Raw genomic sequence first — 16164 nt, 5'->3', positions numbered from 1 at the left:
ATTTAATTAATACAGTTTCTCTGTGGTTATTTAGGGAGTCTGGGCAGCCAAAAAACTAACAGGTAGCCTTCCTACAACACAGAATCTCAGTTTTCTCCCATAAAATACTTTCAGAGTAAAAAGAGTGACTTTACCCAGAGACCTCCCAACCTCCTTAGTCAAAGGCCTCAACAGACCTCAGCCAGCACACAAACCACACTGACTGTTATATTTTTAGGTGTGAGTGTTCACCTGCACGTACGTGTGTGCACTAGATACACACAGTGCTGTATGAGTGTTCACCTGCACGTACGTGTGTGCACTAGATACACACAGTGCTGTATGAGTGTTCACCTGCACGTACGTGTGTGCACTAGATACACACAGTGCTGTATGAGTGTTCACCTGCACGTACGTGTGTGCACTAGATACACACAGTGCTGTATGAGTGTTCTCTTGCACGTATGCCTGTGCATTAGATGCACGCAGTGCTGGCAGGGGAGGTGAGAGCTCTCAACTCCCCGAGACTGAACCACCATGGTGCCGAGAACCAAATCCAGGTCCTTTGATGCTTTTAACCATTCAGTCATAAAATTTTAAGCCTCATATAATTTAAAAATTATACCAGGCAGTGGTGCACATCTTTAGTCCCAGCACTTGGAAAGAGGCAGACTGATCTCTATGAGTCTTTGTAGGCTAGCCAGGTCTATAAAATGAATTTCAGGACAACCAGGATTGCTACATAGGGAAACACCGTCTCAAAAAAAACCAAAAAACCCCAAAAATCCATACCTTTTGAAGACTCAATATAAACGCAATGTTGGACCATCTCAGCATACTTTTTTATACAGCAGTGAGCGAGAAATTAACGAAAGCAGCTACATTATAAAGTATCACAATTACTGCCACGTTGTGTTCAAGACACTGACCTGTACCGCTGGAAGTCTCCATGCCGTAAGCCATGCTGCTGCTGGGACTCCTTAATAATCTGAAGAACTAGAGCCGAGATCAAGGAAAAGCTTACAGCAGTGGTTCCCAGCCTTCCTAGGGCTGCAGCCCTTTAATACAGATCCTCGTGTTGTGGTGATCCCAACCATAAAATCATTTTCATTGCTACTTCATGACTGTAGTTTTGCTACTGTTATAAATCGTGATGTAAATACCTGTGTTTTCCAATGATCGGAGGTGACCCCGGTGAACAAATCAAAAGCCGTCAAAAGCCGTCGCGACAGCACACTGAACACCCGTGACCGATTCTTTCGTCAACATTTTCAACAGTTATCTTGTCAAAGGACAAGGCTAAGTTTACAGAAGAGGGAATTGTCCCAGATGTTACTATTTTCAGACAAAGGGGAGGGCAGTCTGGTAGCTACGGAAACCGAAACAAAGCTGCTGGATTTCAGTGCTGTCCACCTGGACCTCCCACAGCACTCCTGCAAACAGACTGGTTATGTATGTCGGGGCTAACTACACGTCTTGGTGCTGCCAGTGCTGGCCAAACTTAACTTTCCTTAACAGCGACAATGCTCCCAAAACCTATGATCAACACACGTCAACCAAGACAATCCAGTTTCAAAAAAAAAAAAAAATCCAAGTTTTTCCTCCTTCCTGGAGTTCATAATAAAACTAGGGCACTCTAATATTTATTAAGAATGATACAAAGCCGGGCGGTGGTGGCGCACGCCTTTAATCCCAGCACTCGGGAGGCAGAGGCAGGTGGATCTCTGAGTTCGAGGCCAGCCTGGTCTACAAGAGCTAGTTCCAGGACAGGCTCTAGAAACTACAGGGAAACCCTGTCTCGAAAAACCAAAAAAAAAAAAAAAAAAAAAAAAAAGAAAGATACAAGTTGGAGAGATTGTTCAGTGGTTTAGAGCAGTGACTATTCTTCCAGAGGACTTGGGTTTAATTCCCAACGCCCATATGGAAGCTCATAGCTGTCTGTAGCTCCAAGATCTGACACCCTCACGCAAACATACAAGCAAGCAGAACATCAATGCACATATCAAAAAAATAAAAAAAATGACATAACATTACCAGAGCAAAAGCAAAGCCACAACTCCAGAATTCACACAGAAAGCTAATGTTTTATTTCAGAAGTCCCTCTAAAGCATCTCCATTTGATATGCATCTCAGAAAGCACAAAGGAACCAGGCAGTGGTATCGTGTGCTTCTAATCTCAACCCTCAGAAGGTACAGAGAGAGAATGAGCAGGAGTTCAAGGCCAGACTGGGCTACACTGCAAAACTTTTGTCTCAAAAACACAAAAATGGGCTGGAGAGACAGCTCAGTGGTTACGAGCACTTGCTGCTCTTCAGAGGAACCCGGGTTCAATTCCCAGCACCCACATGGTGGCACTTAACCATCTGTAACTCCAGTTCCAGGGAATCCAGAACCCTCTTCAGGCCTCTGTGGGCACCAGGCGCGCGCACACACACACACACACACACACACACAGGCAAACACACACATAAACAAAACAGTTGAGCTGGCAAGATTGCTCAGTCGTTAAAGGACTTTTGTCTAAGCCTGAAGACACGACTGTAATTCCCAAGAACCCATGGAAAAAGGCATGTAAGGTTTGCATATGTCATCCCAGAGACAGAAAGATCCCTATAGTGAGCTCCTATCGAAGACGGTAAAATCCAGTTCTAGTGAGAGACCCAGTCTCAAAGAATACGGCAGAGAGTGGGTTAAGACAATGTTGACCTCTGACCCGCACACACTACACCAGCACCTACACCCACGCGGACTCATACATCCAAGAAAGTAATTCCTCCAGCTCTTCGCGAATATCCCGACAAGACAAAATACCTACAGACCTACTCAGAAGACCACACACATGATATAAAACAAAGTAAACAGGTAAGAAGCCTTTCAAAGCACCCAGCACATAACAGCTGTCCGACTATGGCCCTACGCTGAAAAGTGAAGGCTGCGCTTTCCTCTCCACAGTTCAGGGGCTCGAGGTGCCAACCCGGAGCCCCGCGGGGTGGCCAGGGTGTCGACCCCAGCTCAGCCCTCCAACTGGACATCTGAGGGGCAACGGAGGGAAGCTGCCCAACATCTCCACACCACCTGGGGGAAACCCTTGGACGGCGAGGAGCGTGCGAGAAAGCCCGGAGAGGAAACCCTGGCCCTGTGAGTGAGGAAAAGGAAGAGCAGGGGAAAGCGCACGCCTCGGCCTCCGCAGCCCGGGGCCGGCACCCGCTGCCTCTCCCGCCCCCAGCCCTCCAGATCGACACGTAGTCATTGCTAGTTAGGCCACCGCTCTAGGATACTCTCCAAACTCAGGCTATCCCCGAATTCTTTGTTTGCCTTCGATCCGGCTGAAGGGCGTTCGTTTTCTTTATTCTCGTCTCCTCCGGCACCGCGTCCACCGCCGCTGCCGCCGCCTCCGCCGCTGCCGCCGCCGCCGCCACCACCTCCACCCGGGACCTGCTTCTCAGCAGCCATCTTGCCCCTGCGCCGCAAAGCAGGACGGGATAGAGGAGACGAGACGACGCGCGGCGGGAGAGAGCGGCTCCTTCCCGGCCGGGCGACGGGACACTGGCGGACTCCGCCGCCGAAGGCGTTTTCCTATGCATTAGCCGTGTGTTGGTGTGCGCCTGCGCGTCCCGGGTGTCTGTAGGTCCTGGCGTTCCTGAGGACAGTGTTACCCCACTGGAGAAAGACACCCGCCTCATGCATCCCTGCACCGAAGGGTGGTGGCGGGCGTCTCTAATCCCAGTACTGGGGAGGCTGAGGATGGAGGACTGCCTCGAGTTCGAGGTCTGCCTGGACTGCATAGTTAAACTTTATTTCAAAAAAAAAGGGGGGGCAGGGGGAGGGGAGAGAAAGCGAAATCCTAAAAACTTGGGATTCCTGATTGCAATGTATTTCAGCTAGGGGACTCAAGAAATGAGTGTCCCCATTCTAGGGAGCGCCAGACTTGTATGTAACTGCACCTACCCTTTTTTTCTTAGGTTGATGATGACAAACATTGACTTCAGCCAGAAGGCAGTGTCCCCAAGAGGGCTTGAGACCTGTGACCTTGTCTAGATTGTGTGACCATCAGTCAGTCCAAGGACGACATACACAAACCTTTGGGGTTGGTCACACCCGGACTCTCGAGTCATGAGGCTGTGCCAGGCCCTGTGCCAATCATTGCGGGTGCAAAGATGCTGGGCAAGAAACTCAATCTCGCCCTGAACCAGTTCCCTCATCTGTGACAATAGGATAGCCACTTAAAGTGGATGCTACAGCCTGGTCTACAAGAGCTAGTTCCAGGACAGGCTCTACAAACTACAGGGAAACCCTGTCTCGAAAAACAAAAAACAAAAACAAAAAAAAAAAACAAAACAAAAAAAAAAAAAACGTGGATGCTAAATGGGCATGATAGCTCATGCCTGTAATCCCAGAATTCAGGAGACTGAGGCAGGAGGACACAGAGTTCAAGGCCAGCTTTGCTACATAGTTAAGTTTGAGGCCGACTAGGCACTATCAGACTGTGTTGGTCCTTTCCTTCCTTCCACTTCGGTTGGATGGCAAAGGGTCAGCTACCTTTCCGAGTAGTTGTTATATCATTCCTCCAGACATGCTCACAAATCTTCAGTTCTCATCAACAAAACAACGGTGTTGGCAGCTCCCAAAAGCCGATAATATTCCTGAACAATCTCTCCACTGCAAATGTCCCATTGCACAACCTTTCTGCCAGACGTCCCAGCCACAAAGAGATTTTGCTTGTCTTCATCAGGACTGAACTTGACACAATAGGGTGCTTTTCGGTGTGTAAATCTTGGCTTACCCTGTCTGTCTCTGTGTCCCAGAGCTTCAGGTACCCGTCACAGGCCACACTGAGAAACTGTGTCCCTGCAGTGTTGATGCAGATGTCCCTCACAGCTTTACTGTGACCAATCAATGTGTTCAGACAGTGCCGGTCTCGATAAACTTCCCATAGCTTAACTTTACAGTCCATGGAACAAGACAGCAGCAAACGTCCAGAAAGAGGAAAGAGCCTGACCACACTGACACTCTTTGTGTGTCCAGACCATACAGGAATTTGGTTTTTGGGAAGATAACTTTTTTCAGGTGGCCCAGACGACCGTAGATTAACACCGACATCCTGAGGTGTGTGCACGCAGGGCCTGTCTTGAGCGCCATACATTTCTTCAATGTGTAAGATTGTCTTCTCCTCCCCAGGTCTCTCCCTTTCCTGTTTGCCTTTTTTCTGCCTCTTTTCTGTGTAAATGGAGGCTGCTGGTTTGTTTCCCAGCTGCCCTGATTCAAATAATCACACAGAAACTATATTAATTACTGTAACCCCGCCGGCGGGGTCAGCTATTCAGGGTCCTCTGAAGGGGTGCTATCTGAAAGAAACATGGGGGAGAAAAGAATGAGACCAAGCTAGGTGCACTTGTCAAGGTCTCAGTTTATTGAAGCAGGCTTCTGTCTTAAGTAGTTTTTCGGCTGCACTTGGACAGAGAGGGAGGGGAAAAGGGAAGGAGGGACTCAGCAGCTTCGGCAGCTTTGCAAGGTCAGTGGTTAGAAAGTTAGCGATAAGCTACAGACAAGGGGGGCACTCTCTGGTGCTTTTCGGACCTTGAGTCTCCAAGATTAGCACTCAATGTTTTAATTAACTTTGAGTTATGTCTCACGGTTAAAATTCAAGGCCCTGTGAGAATGAAAAGGCCTGAAATGTCACGATTTTAGTTCAAGGCCCTGAAAAGAAAGAGGCCTGAAATGGCCCCTAACAAATTACAGCAGTATTTGGCCAATGGCTTAGGCATATTCCTAGCTAGCTCTTACACCTTAAATTAACCCATTTCTATTACGCTGTGTATCACCATGATGGTGTGGCCTACTGGTAAGGTTCTGGCATCTGTCTCCTTCGGCAGCTGCGTGGCGTCTCTCCAACTCTGCCTACTCTCTCTATATATCTCTGTTTGCATTTCCTGCCTGGCTTTACTTTGCTAAGCCATTTTGCCGAAACAGTTTTATTCATTAACCAATAAACGCAACACATGCAGAAGGACATCTCACATCATTGCTGTTATTGCATCCAACTCCTTTTGTTCTTCTTCTGAACATCTGGCTACATCTTTCTCATCCACAAATTTGCCCATAGTCCCAAAAAACTATCAATAATAGAAACATCATTTTCTTTTAACTTTTTCCTCTTTTCTGTTTTCTTCTGACCAGTTTCAAATACAAATGTCCATCTTTGCTGTTCAAACATGAAGTCAGTCATTGATATGAGCTGCTCTAGATATCCAGAAAGCTTATTTCTAGGAATAGCCATAGGAACAATCTCAAAGGTAGGATTATATTGAATTTCTTTGACAGCAGGGTCAAGGTGAACTCCAGTCTCCAAATCTTCCTCAATTGCACCTCCAGTGCCCAGTCATCACCACTGTCAGAGAGGGCTTGGCAGAAGGTGGTTTGGTCAAGTGGATGAGAGAGCCTGCAGCTGACAGCAGACACCAACTGCCCTCACTGTTGGAGTCCGACTCAGACCCTGAACCCAAACCATACGAAGCAGCTAGAGCTGCAGTCGCAGCGTACATGACTGCAACAGATGCTCTCTGCTGTGGTCAGGCCAGGGCGGAAGAAGCAGCGACTCCCAGGACTTCGTTGGGTGCCAGATGTAGCGCAAATTCTAATTGGTCTTAAGATCAGAGAAGCAGGGCAGCCAGCCACTAGTTCTTACCTCTACAGAATCCTCACATCCAATGAACGAGAGCTCCTGTCTCTGCAGTCCTCAGACTGAATGGGCTGAGATCCTCTCTCCACCCACTATATATTCCTGTCTCCACCTCCCTAGCGCTGGGATTAAAGGTGTGAGCCACCTCCACTGCCTGGTTCTGCTTCTCTTTCAGATACATTCAATCTGTAGCCCAGGGTGGCCTTGAACTCCTGATCTTCCTGCTTCTTCCTCCTGAGTGCTGGGATTAAAAGTGTATGCCACCACTGCCTGGCCTCTATCGTTAACTAGCGGCTAGCTCTGCCCTCTGATCTTCAGGCAAGCTTTATTTGTTAGAGCACAAACAAAATATCACCACATCTTTTAGTATATCAAACTGTTTCAATAACATGTATGGGTGAATGTGATGATTGTCAACCAGCTCCAGAGATAAACAAAAAACAAAAAACAACAACAACAACAAAAAAAAAACAAGCAAATACTTTAGATGAGTGTGTGCTTTAGCGTGTGAACTGTGGTTGAAAGCTGCTAGGGAAGGAAGTGCAAGTATTGTTAGCATTGTAGTCAAAGTCTTTCACAGCCTGCTCGCTTTACTAGACTAAATGCCACCACCCTCACAGGGGAAAAGGACAGAGCCAGGGATACTGCTCAGTTAGAGTGCTCCTCTAGCATGTATGAAGTCTTGGGCCTGAGCCCCAACACCACATAAACCAGGCCTGAAATCCTAGCATGTCAGGGGGAGAGGCAGGAAGATCGAATGTTCCAGGTCTTTGGCCAGCCTGGTTACAGGAGACTCTGTCTCAGATGCGTGAGGAGGGGGAGGAGTGGAATGGGATGGTGAACAGGGCTGGAAAGAGGCTTAGCCTTTAAAAACGCTTACTGTACTTGCAGAGGACCCGGTTCTGTTCCCAGGCCCCTCTCCATTGGCTCTCAACAATCTATAATTCCAGTTCAAGGAGTCCTGAGACTTCATCTGGCCTCCACAGGCACCACATGCAGGTGTACATACAGATAAACAGGCACATACATGCAATTAAAAAAACAGGCCAGGCTGGGCGGCGGTGGTGCACACCTTTAAATCCCAGCACTCGGGGGGCAGAGGCAGGCAGATCTCTGTGAGTTCGGGGCCAGCCTGGTCTGCAGAGTGAGTTCCAGAACATCCAGGGCTACATAGAAAAGACTCTCCCCACCCCACCCCCCAAAAAACTACAAATTTTAATTTTTCTTCCAGATTTCTAATGAGCACGAGTGTTTGTTCGTGTGTCTGTGTACCCTGTGTGTGCATCACCCTCGGAAGTCAGAAGAGGCTATTAGATCCCCTGGAGCTGAAGTTCCAGATGGTTGTGAGCCACCCTGTGGGTGGGAACAGAACCCAGGTCCTCTGCAAGAGCAGCAAGCGCTCTGAACTGTGGAGTCATCTCTCCACCCTCACAAAAAGTTTAAAGGAAGTCTCGCCCTCAACAATGGCCTCTTTCCTTGTTCGTTCAACTCAGCCACACCAACAGCGACTTAGGGACACAACCACATGCCTACCTTACGGCAGAAGGCATTCCTGTTCTCTCTTTATGTACTCTCCCCCAGTAGTGGGCTGTTTCCTCGCCTCCACACCTATAGTCAAATGTCTGGTGTGCATCTGTAGGTGGAGTTTCTCTGTGTCCTGGCAGCCACTCCCAAATAACCATACAGAGACTTATTATTAATTATAAATGCTCAGTCAATAGCTTAGAGTTGTTTTTAAACTAGCTCTTATAACTTAAATTAACCCATCCCCACTAATCTATGTGCTATCCTGAGGCTGGTTTACTTCATATACGAACTCCCCATGTTGCTTCTTCCACATCTGGCTCATGACTCTGGTGACCCAATGACTCCACCCTTTCTTCTTCCCAGAGTCTCTCTGCCCTGAAAATCCTGCCTAGCCATTGGTCAATCAGCTTTTTATTAACAATGAGATCAACACATCTTCACAGTGTGCAAAAGGATTGCTCACGACACGCGTCGTTTTGTTTTATGTACACTGGTGTTTTGCATGCATGTATGTCTGCGTGAGGGTGTCTGATCTCCCGGAACTGGAGTTACAGTTATGAGCTGCCACGCAGGTGCTGGGAACTGAACCCGGAAGAGCAGTCAGCGCTCTTGACCGCTGAGCCATCTCTCCAAACACTGGTTGTGTTTTGGTTTTGTTTTGACAGAGTCTTGTTGTGTTGTCCAGGTTGGCGCTGAATTACTGAACTCAAATGGTCTTTCTGCCTCTGGCTCCTAAGTAGCTGGGACCATAGATGTACCTATGTGTCCTACCACATCCGGCTAAATAATTTTTCTGCTGTAGAGATATGACTTGGTGGTAGAGTGATTGCCCAGAACACATGGGACCCTGGATTCAATGCCCAGGATACATATACACCGATAAATAATGTCACCTTCCTTCCTTCCTTCCTTCCTTCTTTCTTTCTTTCTCCTTGTGGTCTTGGCTACCCTGGAACTCACTATATGTAGCCCAGCCTGGCCTTGAATTCACAGAGACTCTCCTGCCTCTGCCTCCTGAGTGCTGGGATTAAGGCTGTGCACCACCACGCCTGGCACACCCCCAGCCCTCTTAAGACAGGGTTTCGCAGAGTGGCTCAGGCTGGCCTAGAACTCACTCTGCAGTCCAGGTGTCCTTGAATCCTCCAACGTCAGCCTCTCGAGGGCTTACATTCCATGTCTGAGTCAACAAGCCCCGCTCTAGGAAAAGAATGTTCCTGGTTAAGATCTGAATGGTAACAAGACTTGATCCACTGATAAACTGGCTTCCAGTTTCATGCCTCCCTGTGTTTGGTTTGTGTGTGGGAGTGGGGTGTTTGTCCCTGCGTGAGTGAGTGTATGCGCGCCGTATTTGTTCAGGAGCCTGTGGAGCAGAAGAGGGTATAGACCTCCTGGTACTGGAGTTACCAGAAGTGTTGGCATGTGGGTGCTGGGGACCAAACCTGGGTCCTCTGCAAGAGCAGCAAGTGCTCTTAAAGGCTGGGCCACCATTCCAACCCTTCTCCTAGTAGTCTTACCTCATGCTTCTTTGAAGGCAGTGTTTCCAGGCCCATTCCATCCCCAACAACGAAGGTGAAGTTCATAGGCTGGCAGCTGAAGGAGACCTTTGTATATCGGGGCTCTCTCCTGGACCCGGGATTAGGCACAAACCACACCCAAACACCCGTTTTCACAGAGAGAGCCTTTATTAATCGGGGGAGGGAGGAGATTGAAATGGCTGCTTTCTGACTCAGCAGCAAATGTAATTACAGGCGTCATTTTTTTTAAAAGATTTTATTTATTACATATACAATACAGTGTTCTGCCTGCATGTATGCCTGCAGGCCAGAAGGGGGCACCAGATCTCATCGTAGATGGTTGTGAGCCACCATGTGGTTGCTGGGAATTGAACTCAGGACCTCTGGAAGAACAGTCAGTGTCCTTAACCTCTGAGCCATCTCTCCAGCCCTAAAGGCGTCATTTTTAAGAGGAGAAGAAGGGAAGGTCTGTGTTAGAATGGGCGAGGATGTGACAGTCAAGGAGATAGGGGACAGGGACAAGGAAGGAGGGGAAGGGGACAGAGGTATTTGTCCCAGAGGGACAAAGGACTGCCTCTGGATAGAGAGGACACAGCTGTGGCACATCGGAAAATGGCAGTTCATAAAAGTACACAGGGGAAATCTCAAATTAGGATGAGGTATTTAATTTTAATTGGGTATGTTAATTAGGTGAGCCAAAGGGGACTTTTGATAGCTGGACTTTGGTGGTCTGCCTTGGGAGGAGGAAGTGGTTAAATGAGGGAATAGACCTTGGGGGCTAGCTTTAGGGACGTAATCTAATGGATTTTAGCAAGGCAGAGGGAATGGGGGAGAAGGGCAAGGCACTAGTGGGCTAGTGTCCCTTGAACAGTAGTGCATGTTCAGAGGGAAAACATTTGGTGGATGGAAAAAAGGGAGCAAGATGAAAATACCCATTCTGGCCACAGGGATGTTGGCGCATGGCTGTAATTCCAGCAGTAGAGACTGAGGCAGAAGGGTTGTGGGTTCAAGGCCAACTGGGGCTCTACAGAGGCACCCAGTCTCAAAACAAAACAAAAATCCTCCTTTCCTCCGCCTCAGGGTTTTAATCTTTGGAGTTCCTGTGCGGCAGGGTGAGATGCTCCAAGGAGTCAGAATTGAAGAGGCATGGACTGTATGACTGGCCAGTCCACTTTGCCAGTTGTGTGTGTGTTGGGGGCAGGACGACCAACGACGGCACCTGGACCCGGTGTCAGCCCCCTTATTCCGGGTAGTAGGATGGATCTCTCAAGGGCACCCCACGTCCCGCCCGCACCCTGGTCCCTCCACCGCTCCGAGCGGACTTGGTTTAAAGCTGGGCGAATCCCAGGACTGGAACGCGGAGCCAACAGCACCTCTCCTGGCGGCAGGGCGGGGGACAGTCCTGCACTCTGGGTGCTTGCTCCTCCTCCCGTTCCCTGCGCACCCCTGCTCTCGCTCCTGGAGCTGGGCAGTCTCGCTGGGGCGCTGCAGAGAGGGAGCTGCGCGCTCACCAGGACCAGGACGGCTGGCAGCGTCCGCTTCAGTGACACCATGAACGGCTCGGGCAGCTTGGGGACCGAGGACACCAGCCAGGAAGTCGGCAGCGGCGGCTGGCAGCCCGAGGCGGTCCTAGTACCCCTGCTTTTTGCACTCATCTTCTTCGTGGGCACCGTGGGCAATGCGCTGGTTTTAGCCGTGCTGTTGCGTGGCGGCCAGGCAGTCAGCACCACCAACCTATTCATCCTCAACCTGGGCGTGGCCGACCTGTGCTTCATCCTGTGCTGCGTGCCTTTCCAGGCCACCATCTACACCTTGGACGGCTGGGTGTTCGGCTCGCTGCTCTGCAAGGCCGTTCATTTCCTCATCTTCCTCACCATGCACGCCAGCAGTTTCACACTGGCCGCCGTCTCTCTGGACAGGTGAGCGAGCGTTGAGCGTTCCGTTGTCTCTCAGAACTGGGTACCCTGATAGGGGATTGGGTTGGAGCCGCAACTTAGGGATCCAGGAGCGATGCGCAGCGTGGGCGAGAAGACTGAAATCACAGTGGCTTGAGGCAGTGATACCCAAGCGGGAGCGGAGGAGAAAAAGGATTTAAAGTCAGTGACTAAGACTGTCCCTCTATTAAGTTGATCTTCCGACCTCAAAGGCTGGAGAAATCAGCTCCCTGAAGTCTTCACATTATTAGTGCTTGAGCTTAATGCCTCTATGAAACACTGCCATCCTCAGAGCTAGTGTGTAAGTAACTTGTTCGGGTAGCCAGATGGTAAATTGAGGGCTGCAGGGAAGCATCTGGTTCTTGAAGCCAAACTCAGGACGTGGACCCGTTGTCTGGCGCCTTAGGCTTGGGACTGGGCTGAGTTTGGGAAGGATCCATGCTGAAGCCCAAGGCAATGTGAGTGGGGGCTCCTAGCTGTCCCCAAAACGCCCTCCAGGTCAAGGCTCCCGACCAGAGAAGCCAGCGGTTTGATGCTCCTGCTCTAGTTAAGAAGAGAAAGAGACACTTCTAGATGCTCTGGAGGAATCTTGGCTGGAAAAGACACTAGGAACAGGTCCTGGGGAGGAAATGATCCGATTCTGTTATTTCCCTCCCCTTTCCACACCACCTGGACCTCTCCACTGAAGAGCAGTCAAGAAGTGCCGTGATCCCCAATCTCCTCCCATTTCCACCCAGTGCAGGTGTGGGATCCCAGTCGGCTGGTGGGATGCACAGAATTTCCACTTTCTCCAGGAATTTCCTTGCTGTTCCTTAACCCGAGTCTTCTCCAGGTTGTCCGTCAGAGCCTCAGACACTAGGGATGGCCTTCCCCAGGTTATCACTTGGGGACAATAATAACCCCCAGGAGTCCAGGCAAACTCTCCAACTTTTCGTCTTCAGTGGTTTTGAGGTGTCTTTTCGAATGAAGTAAATCGGTGGAACATTGCCAGAGACAGCCAAAGAACGGTCTAGACTTCCGCCTGGTTTGCTACCAGGTCCTGTCCTAATTCTAGGATCAAGTTAGTATCAGAGGCACTGGGTCTGCCCTCCAGGCATAAGGCATATAACCTTTTTATAAGATGCCTTCTTCCAGAGCGAGGGTGGGTTTGCCGTGGCCTAGCAGTGAATCCTCTCATTTACCTGACACATCCTTGCTCCTCACTGTTCCACAGGTATCTGGCTATCCGCTACCCGCTGCATTCCCGCGAGCTGCGCACACCTCGAAACGCACTGGCGGCCATCGGGCTCATCTGGGGGCTAGCGCTGCTCTTCTCCGGGCCCTACCTGAGCTACTACCGTCAGTCGCAGCTGGCCAACCTGACCGTGTGCCACCCAGCATGGAGCGCGCCTCGACGCCGCGCCATGGACCTCTGCACCTTCGTCTTCAGCTACCTGTTGCCGGTGCTGGTTCTCAGTCTGACCTATGCGCGCACCCTGCGCTACCTCTGGCGCACAGTCGACCCAGTAGCGGCAGGCTCAGGTTCTCAGCGCGCCAAACGCAAGGTGACACGCATGATCGTCATTGTCGCCGTGCTCTTCTGCCTATGTTGGATGCCCCATCACGCGCTTATCCTCTGCGTGTGGTTTGGTCGCTTCCCGCTCACGCGCGCCACTTATGCGCTGCGCATCCTCTCACACCTAGTTTCTTATGCCAACTCGTGTGTCAACCCCATCGTTTATGCACTGGTCTCTAAGCATTTCCGTAAGGGTTTCCGCAAAATCTGCTCAGGCCTGCTGTGCCGCGCCCCGAGGCGAGCCTCAGGCCGAGTGTGCGTCTTGGCGCCTGGCAATCATAGTGGCAGTGTGCTGGACCGCGAGTCCACAGACCTGACACACGTGAGCGAGGCGGCAGGGCCCCTTGTCCCAGCACCCGTGCTTCCCAGCTGCACATCCTCAAGTAGGACCCTCGATCCTGTCTGTTAAAGGATCAAAGGGCATCTAAAGACATCTGCAGTGTGACCTGAGGACACCTGGGGGTTATGCTTGGATGTTCGAGGGTTGTAGTCAAAGACTCAGAATTGTAGGGAACCGTTCTCTGTTACTAGTCACGTGACATAAGCTTTCAATCGCAGCACTTGGGAAGTTGAAGGAGAGAAGCAGGAGCCCTGGAGTTTGAGCCCCCCTTGAACTACATGAATGATAATAAAACTACTGAGTGATCATAAAATTCTTAAAAGGCTCAAACCATTTCATATGCTGTGATACACGTGGGATTTATAATATGAAGCCCCAAGCCTGGAGTAAAACGTCTCTGGGACTTTACAGGGTGTGGGAGGCCTCTCCTAGTGGGGTGCTTAACCATTAAAAACTAAAGTTCCTAACTGAAGCTAGGGATTCCGTGTTGCCTAACATGTGCCCCCACAAGGTGCTGCTTGTACATACTTAGGTCATCAGCCAACTCCCATGAGTTGAAGTTGACTGACAGGAGACAAGCATCACTTGTGTTTGTGTTCCTAGTTTGTCTATGCACAACCACACGGAGGGTTCCCTGAGCCCTTGAAATTGGGGCAGCCTGACCAGTGCTCCACTCTGGGCCTTGTATTTGTTTTCCTGCCTACTTCACAGGACCAAGTACTCAGCATTTAAATTTTGCTTAGGAGTCAAAAAGTCACCTTCCAACAGGTTCCACTCCACATACACTACAGTGATGAATTCTAAGACTTCAGGTTGGGGCAAGTTAATTCGGCAGAACAGGGTTTCGGGTCACTGGTCTTTATCTGTCCCCAGTATTTAAGGAGCAGCAAGGACATGGAGGTCTCCGTTGCACATAATGGAGTGTGCTGACTTTTGTCAAAGGCACCACTAAAGCACACAGCCTGCACCCCAACCCTAATTAGGGCTTGTAGAAGAGACACAGTGGGGCTGGAGAGATGGCTCAGCGGTTAAGAGCACATCTTCTAGAGGTCCTGAGTTCACTTCCCAACAAACACATCTGTAATGGGATCTGAAGCCCTCTTCCGGTGTGTGGAATATACATAAAAAGAAGGAAAAAGGAAAGGAGACAAAGACCCCAGGCTTGCCTCACAGGGCAATGAGTTCCAAGAGCTGGAAACAGAGCAGGAGGGGACACCAATGCAGGTGCAGTGGCTGGGGCTGGACCCTGAGCTCTGGCTTTGTGTGATTGTGGAACTAGATAGAAGTGTTTTGTCCAAGGCTGAGCCCTTGCACAGAGCAGCTGGCTCCATCCAGTGGCTCAGAATGGGCTGAATGGAGGTTGTAATTTAGGCCCCCACTGCTCTGCCCAGACAGACCCTGATGATGGCTCTGTGGATCCAGCTCTACCTAGCCTTCCTCTAAGCTCAGCACCAATCAGTTCTTGGTTCAGAAACCCAGCTCCCAGGAATCAGCAGTTGGTAGGTAGAGGGCTTAAGGGGTTTTGTTTTTCCAGACAGGATTTTTCTGTAGCTTTGCAGCCTGTCATGGAACTTGCTCTGCAGACCAGGCTGGCTTTAAACTCAGAAATTCCCCTGCCTCTAACTCCCCAGTGCTGGGATTAAAGACATGTGCCACCACTGCCTGGCTTGAGGGCTTAAGGTTTTAAGTGTTAGGATTCGGGTCCTGAGATAAACCTGACCTTGTCCATCAGCCTGGCCATCCTCCTTCAACCTCAACTTGCCCCTGAAATTTCAGGTCATCCAGGTTCTGAAAAGTGGAAGCGCACTGCTGCTAATATGCGTGCAGGTGTTTGTGTTCAACGAACTTAATGCAGTGACTGTCCTGATGATGCAGGAAAGCACAGGGCCCAGTGCCAAACTGGGCAGGGGACAGAACTCCGTCCGCCCTGGCTAGTGCTTAGGTTTCCCGTTATCTGTCCCAGCAGCCAACCCAATGTGATGTCCCCTCCCCAGCACATCCTGCAGCAGGGTGTCCTCTGTGTTGATGCTATGGCTGGTGAGGTCCCACCCGGGGGAGGGAGAGGTGGGAACACACTCCAAACATTAGCTTTCATCAGCATACTTAGTTTAAGGACACACACGTGGAGGCTTCACTGACTCCCGGCTGGGTGCTTGTCTAAACTGGAATTCGCTCTGGACACCCAGACTCACAGAACCCCTCCCCACCCCCTATCTCTAGATGCCTCGGGGAATATTTTCCTTTTGGTGGCTACCACAGTAGCAGGAGCAAGAATTTCTCTAGCAGAACCCTGGTGGGCCTGGCAAAACTGGGGTCGAAGTCTCCCCCGTGGCAGCGTAAGAATGGGCTGGGCTCTGGCCGTGGTGCTTCTCCCTGTAGGCTATGGCGAACTGAAAGATCCCAGACCCACAGGTCTGAGTGCAGCAGGATGGTCATGTGGAGTTGACCACAGCGACTGTAGCCTGAGTTTCAACCCTTTCAGCAACACTGCGCTCACAGAGCCTGGGGGATGAGACTGAGTGGGACCTTAGGGGCGCTGGTCTCCAGAAACAGGGCTCTGTGGCCTATTAGACCAGCATGCACCCCCATCACCCCATCCCAGTCTTAGGGCAGCTGAATGAACACAGAGGGGCAGC

General features: G+C 50.3%; 2 protein-coding genes and 1 pseudogene across 2 annotated transcripts in view; 1 reads left to right on the top strand and 2 right to left on the bottom strand.

Annotated features, from left to right (window-relative positions):
- Srp68 (signal recognition particle 68) overlaps positions 1-3447 on the bottom strand; it is a 29434-nt gene extending 25987 nt beyond the window's left edge. Inside the window, exons 1-2 of the mRNA XM_038326125.2 lie at positions 3258-3447; positions 909-975 (exon numbers count right to left, since the gene is read on the bottom strand). Coding sequence (XP_038182053.1) covers positions 909-975; positions 3258-3432 — 242 coding nt within the window. The 5' untranslated portion in view covers positions 3433-3447. The remainder of the gene's footprint in view (positions 1-908; positions 976-3257) is intronic.
- Positions 3448-4533: 1086 nt separating this feature from the next.
- On the bottom strand, positions 4534-6521 carry LOC119811100 (annotated as a pseudogene).
- A 4729-nt stretch (positions 6522-11250) lies between these two features.
- Positions 11251-13597, top strand: Galr2 (galanin receptor 2). Its single transcript, XM_038329085.1, has 2 exons — positions 11251-11618; positions 12847-13597. The coding sequence occupies exons 1-2, from the start codon at positions 11251-11253 to the stop codon at positions 13595-13597; spliced, it is 1119 nt and encodes a 372-aa protein (XP_038185013.1).
- Positions 13598-16164: the final 2567 nt, after the last annotated feature.

The sequence above is a fragment of the Arvicola amphibius genome, chromosome 4 (genome assembly GCF_903992535.2).
Source record: "Arvicola amphibius chromosome 4, mArvAmp1.2, whole genome shotgun sequence".
Lineage (NCBI taxonomy): Eukaryota > Metazoa > Chordata > Mammalia > Rodentia > Cricetidae > Arvicola > Arvicola amphibius.
The sequence above is the reverse complement of the archived record's forward strand: the minus strand, read 5'-3'. Positions and strand labels throughout refer to the sequence as shown.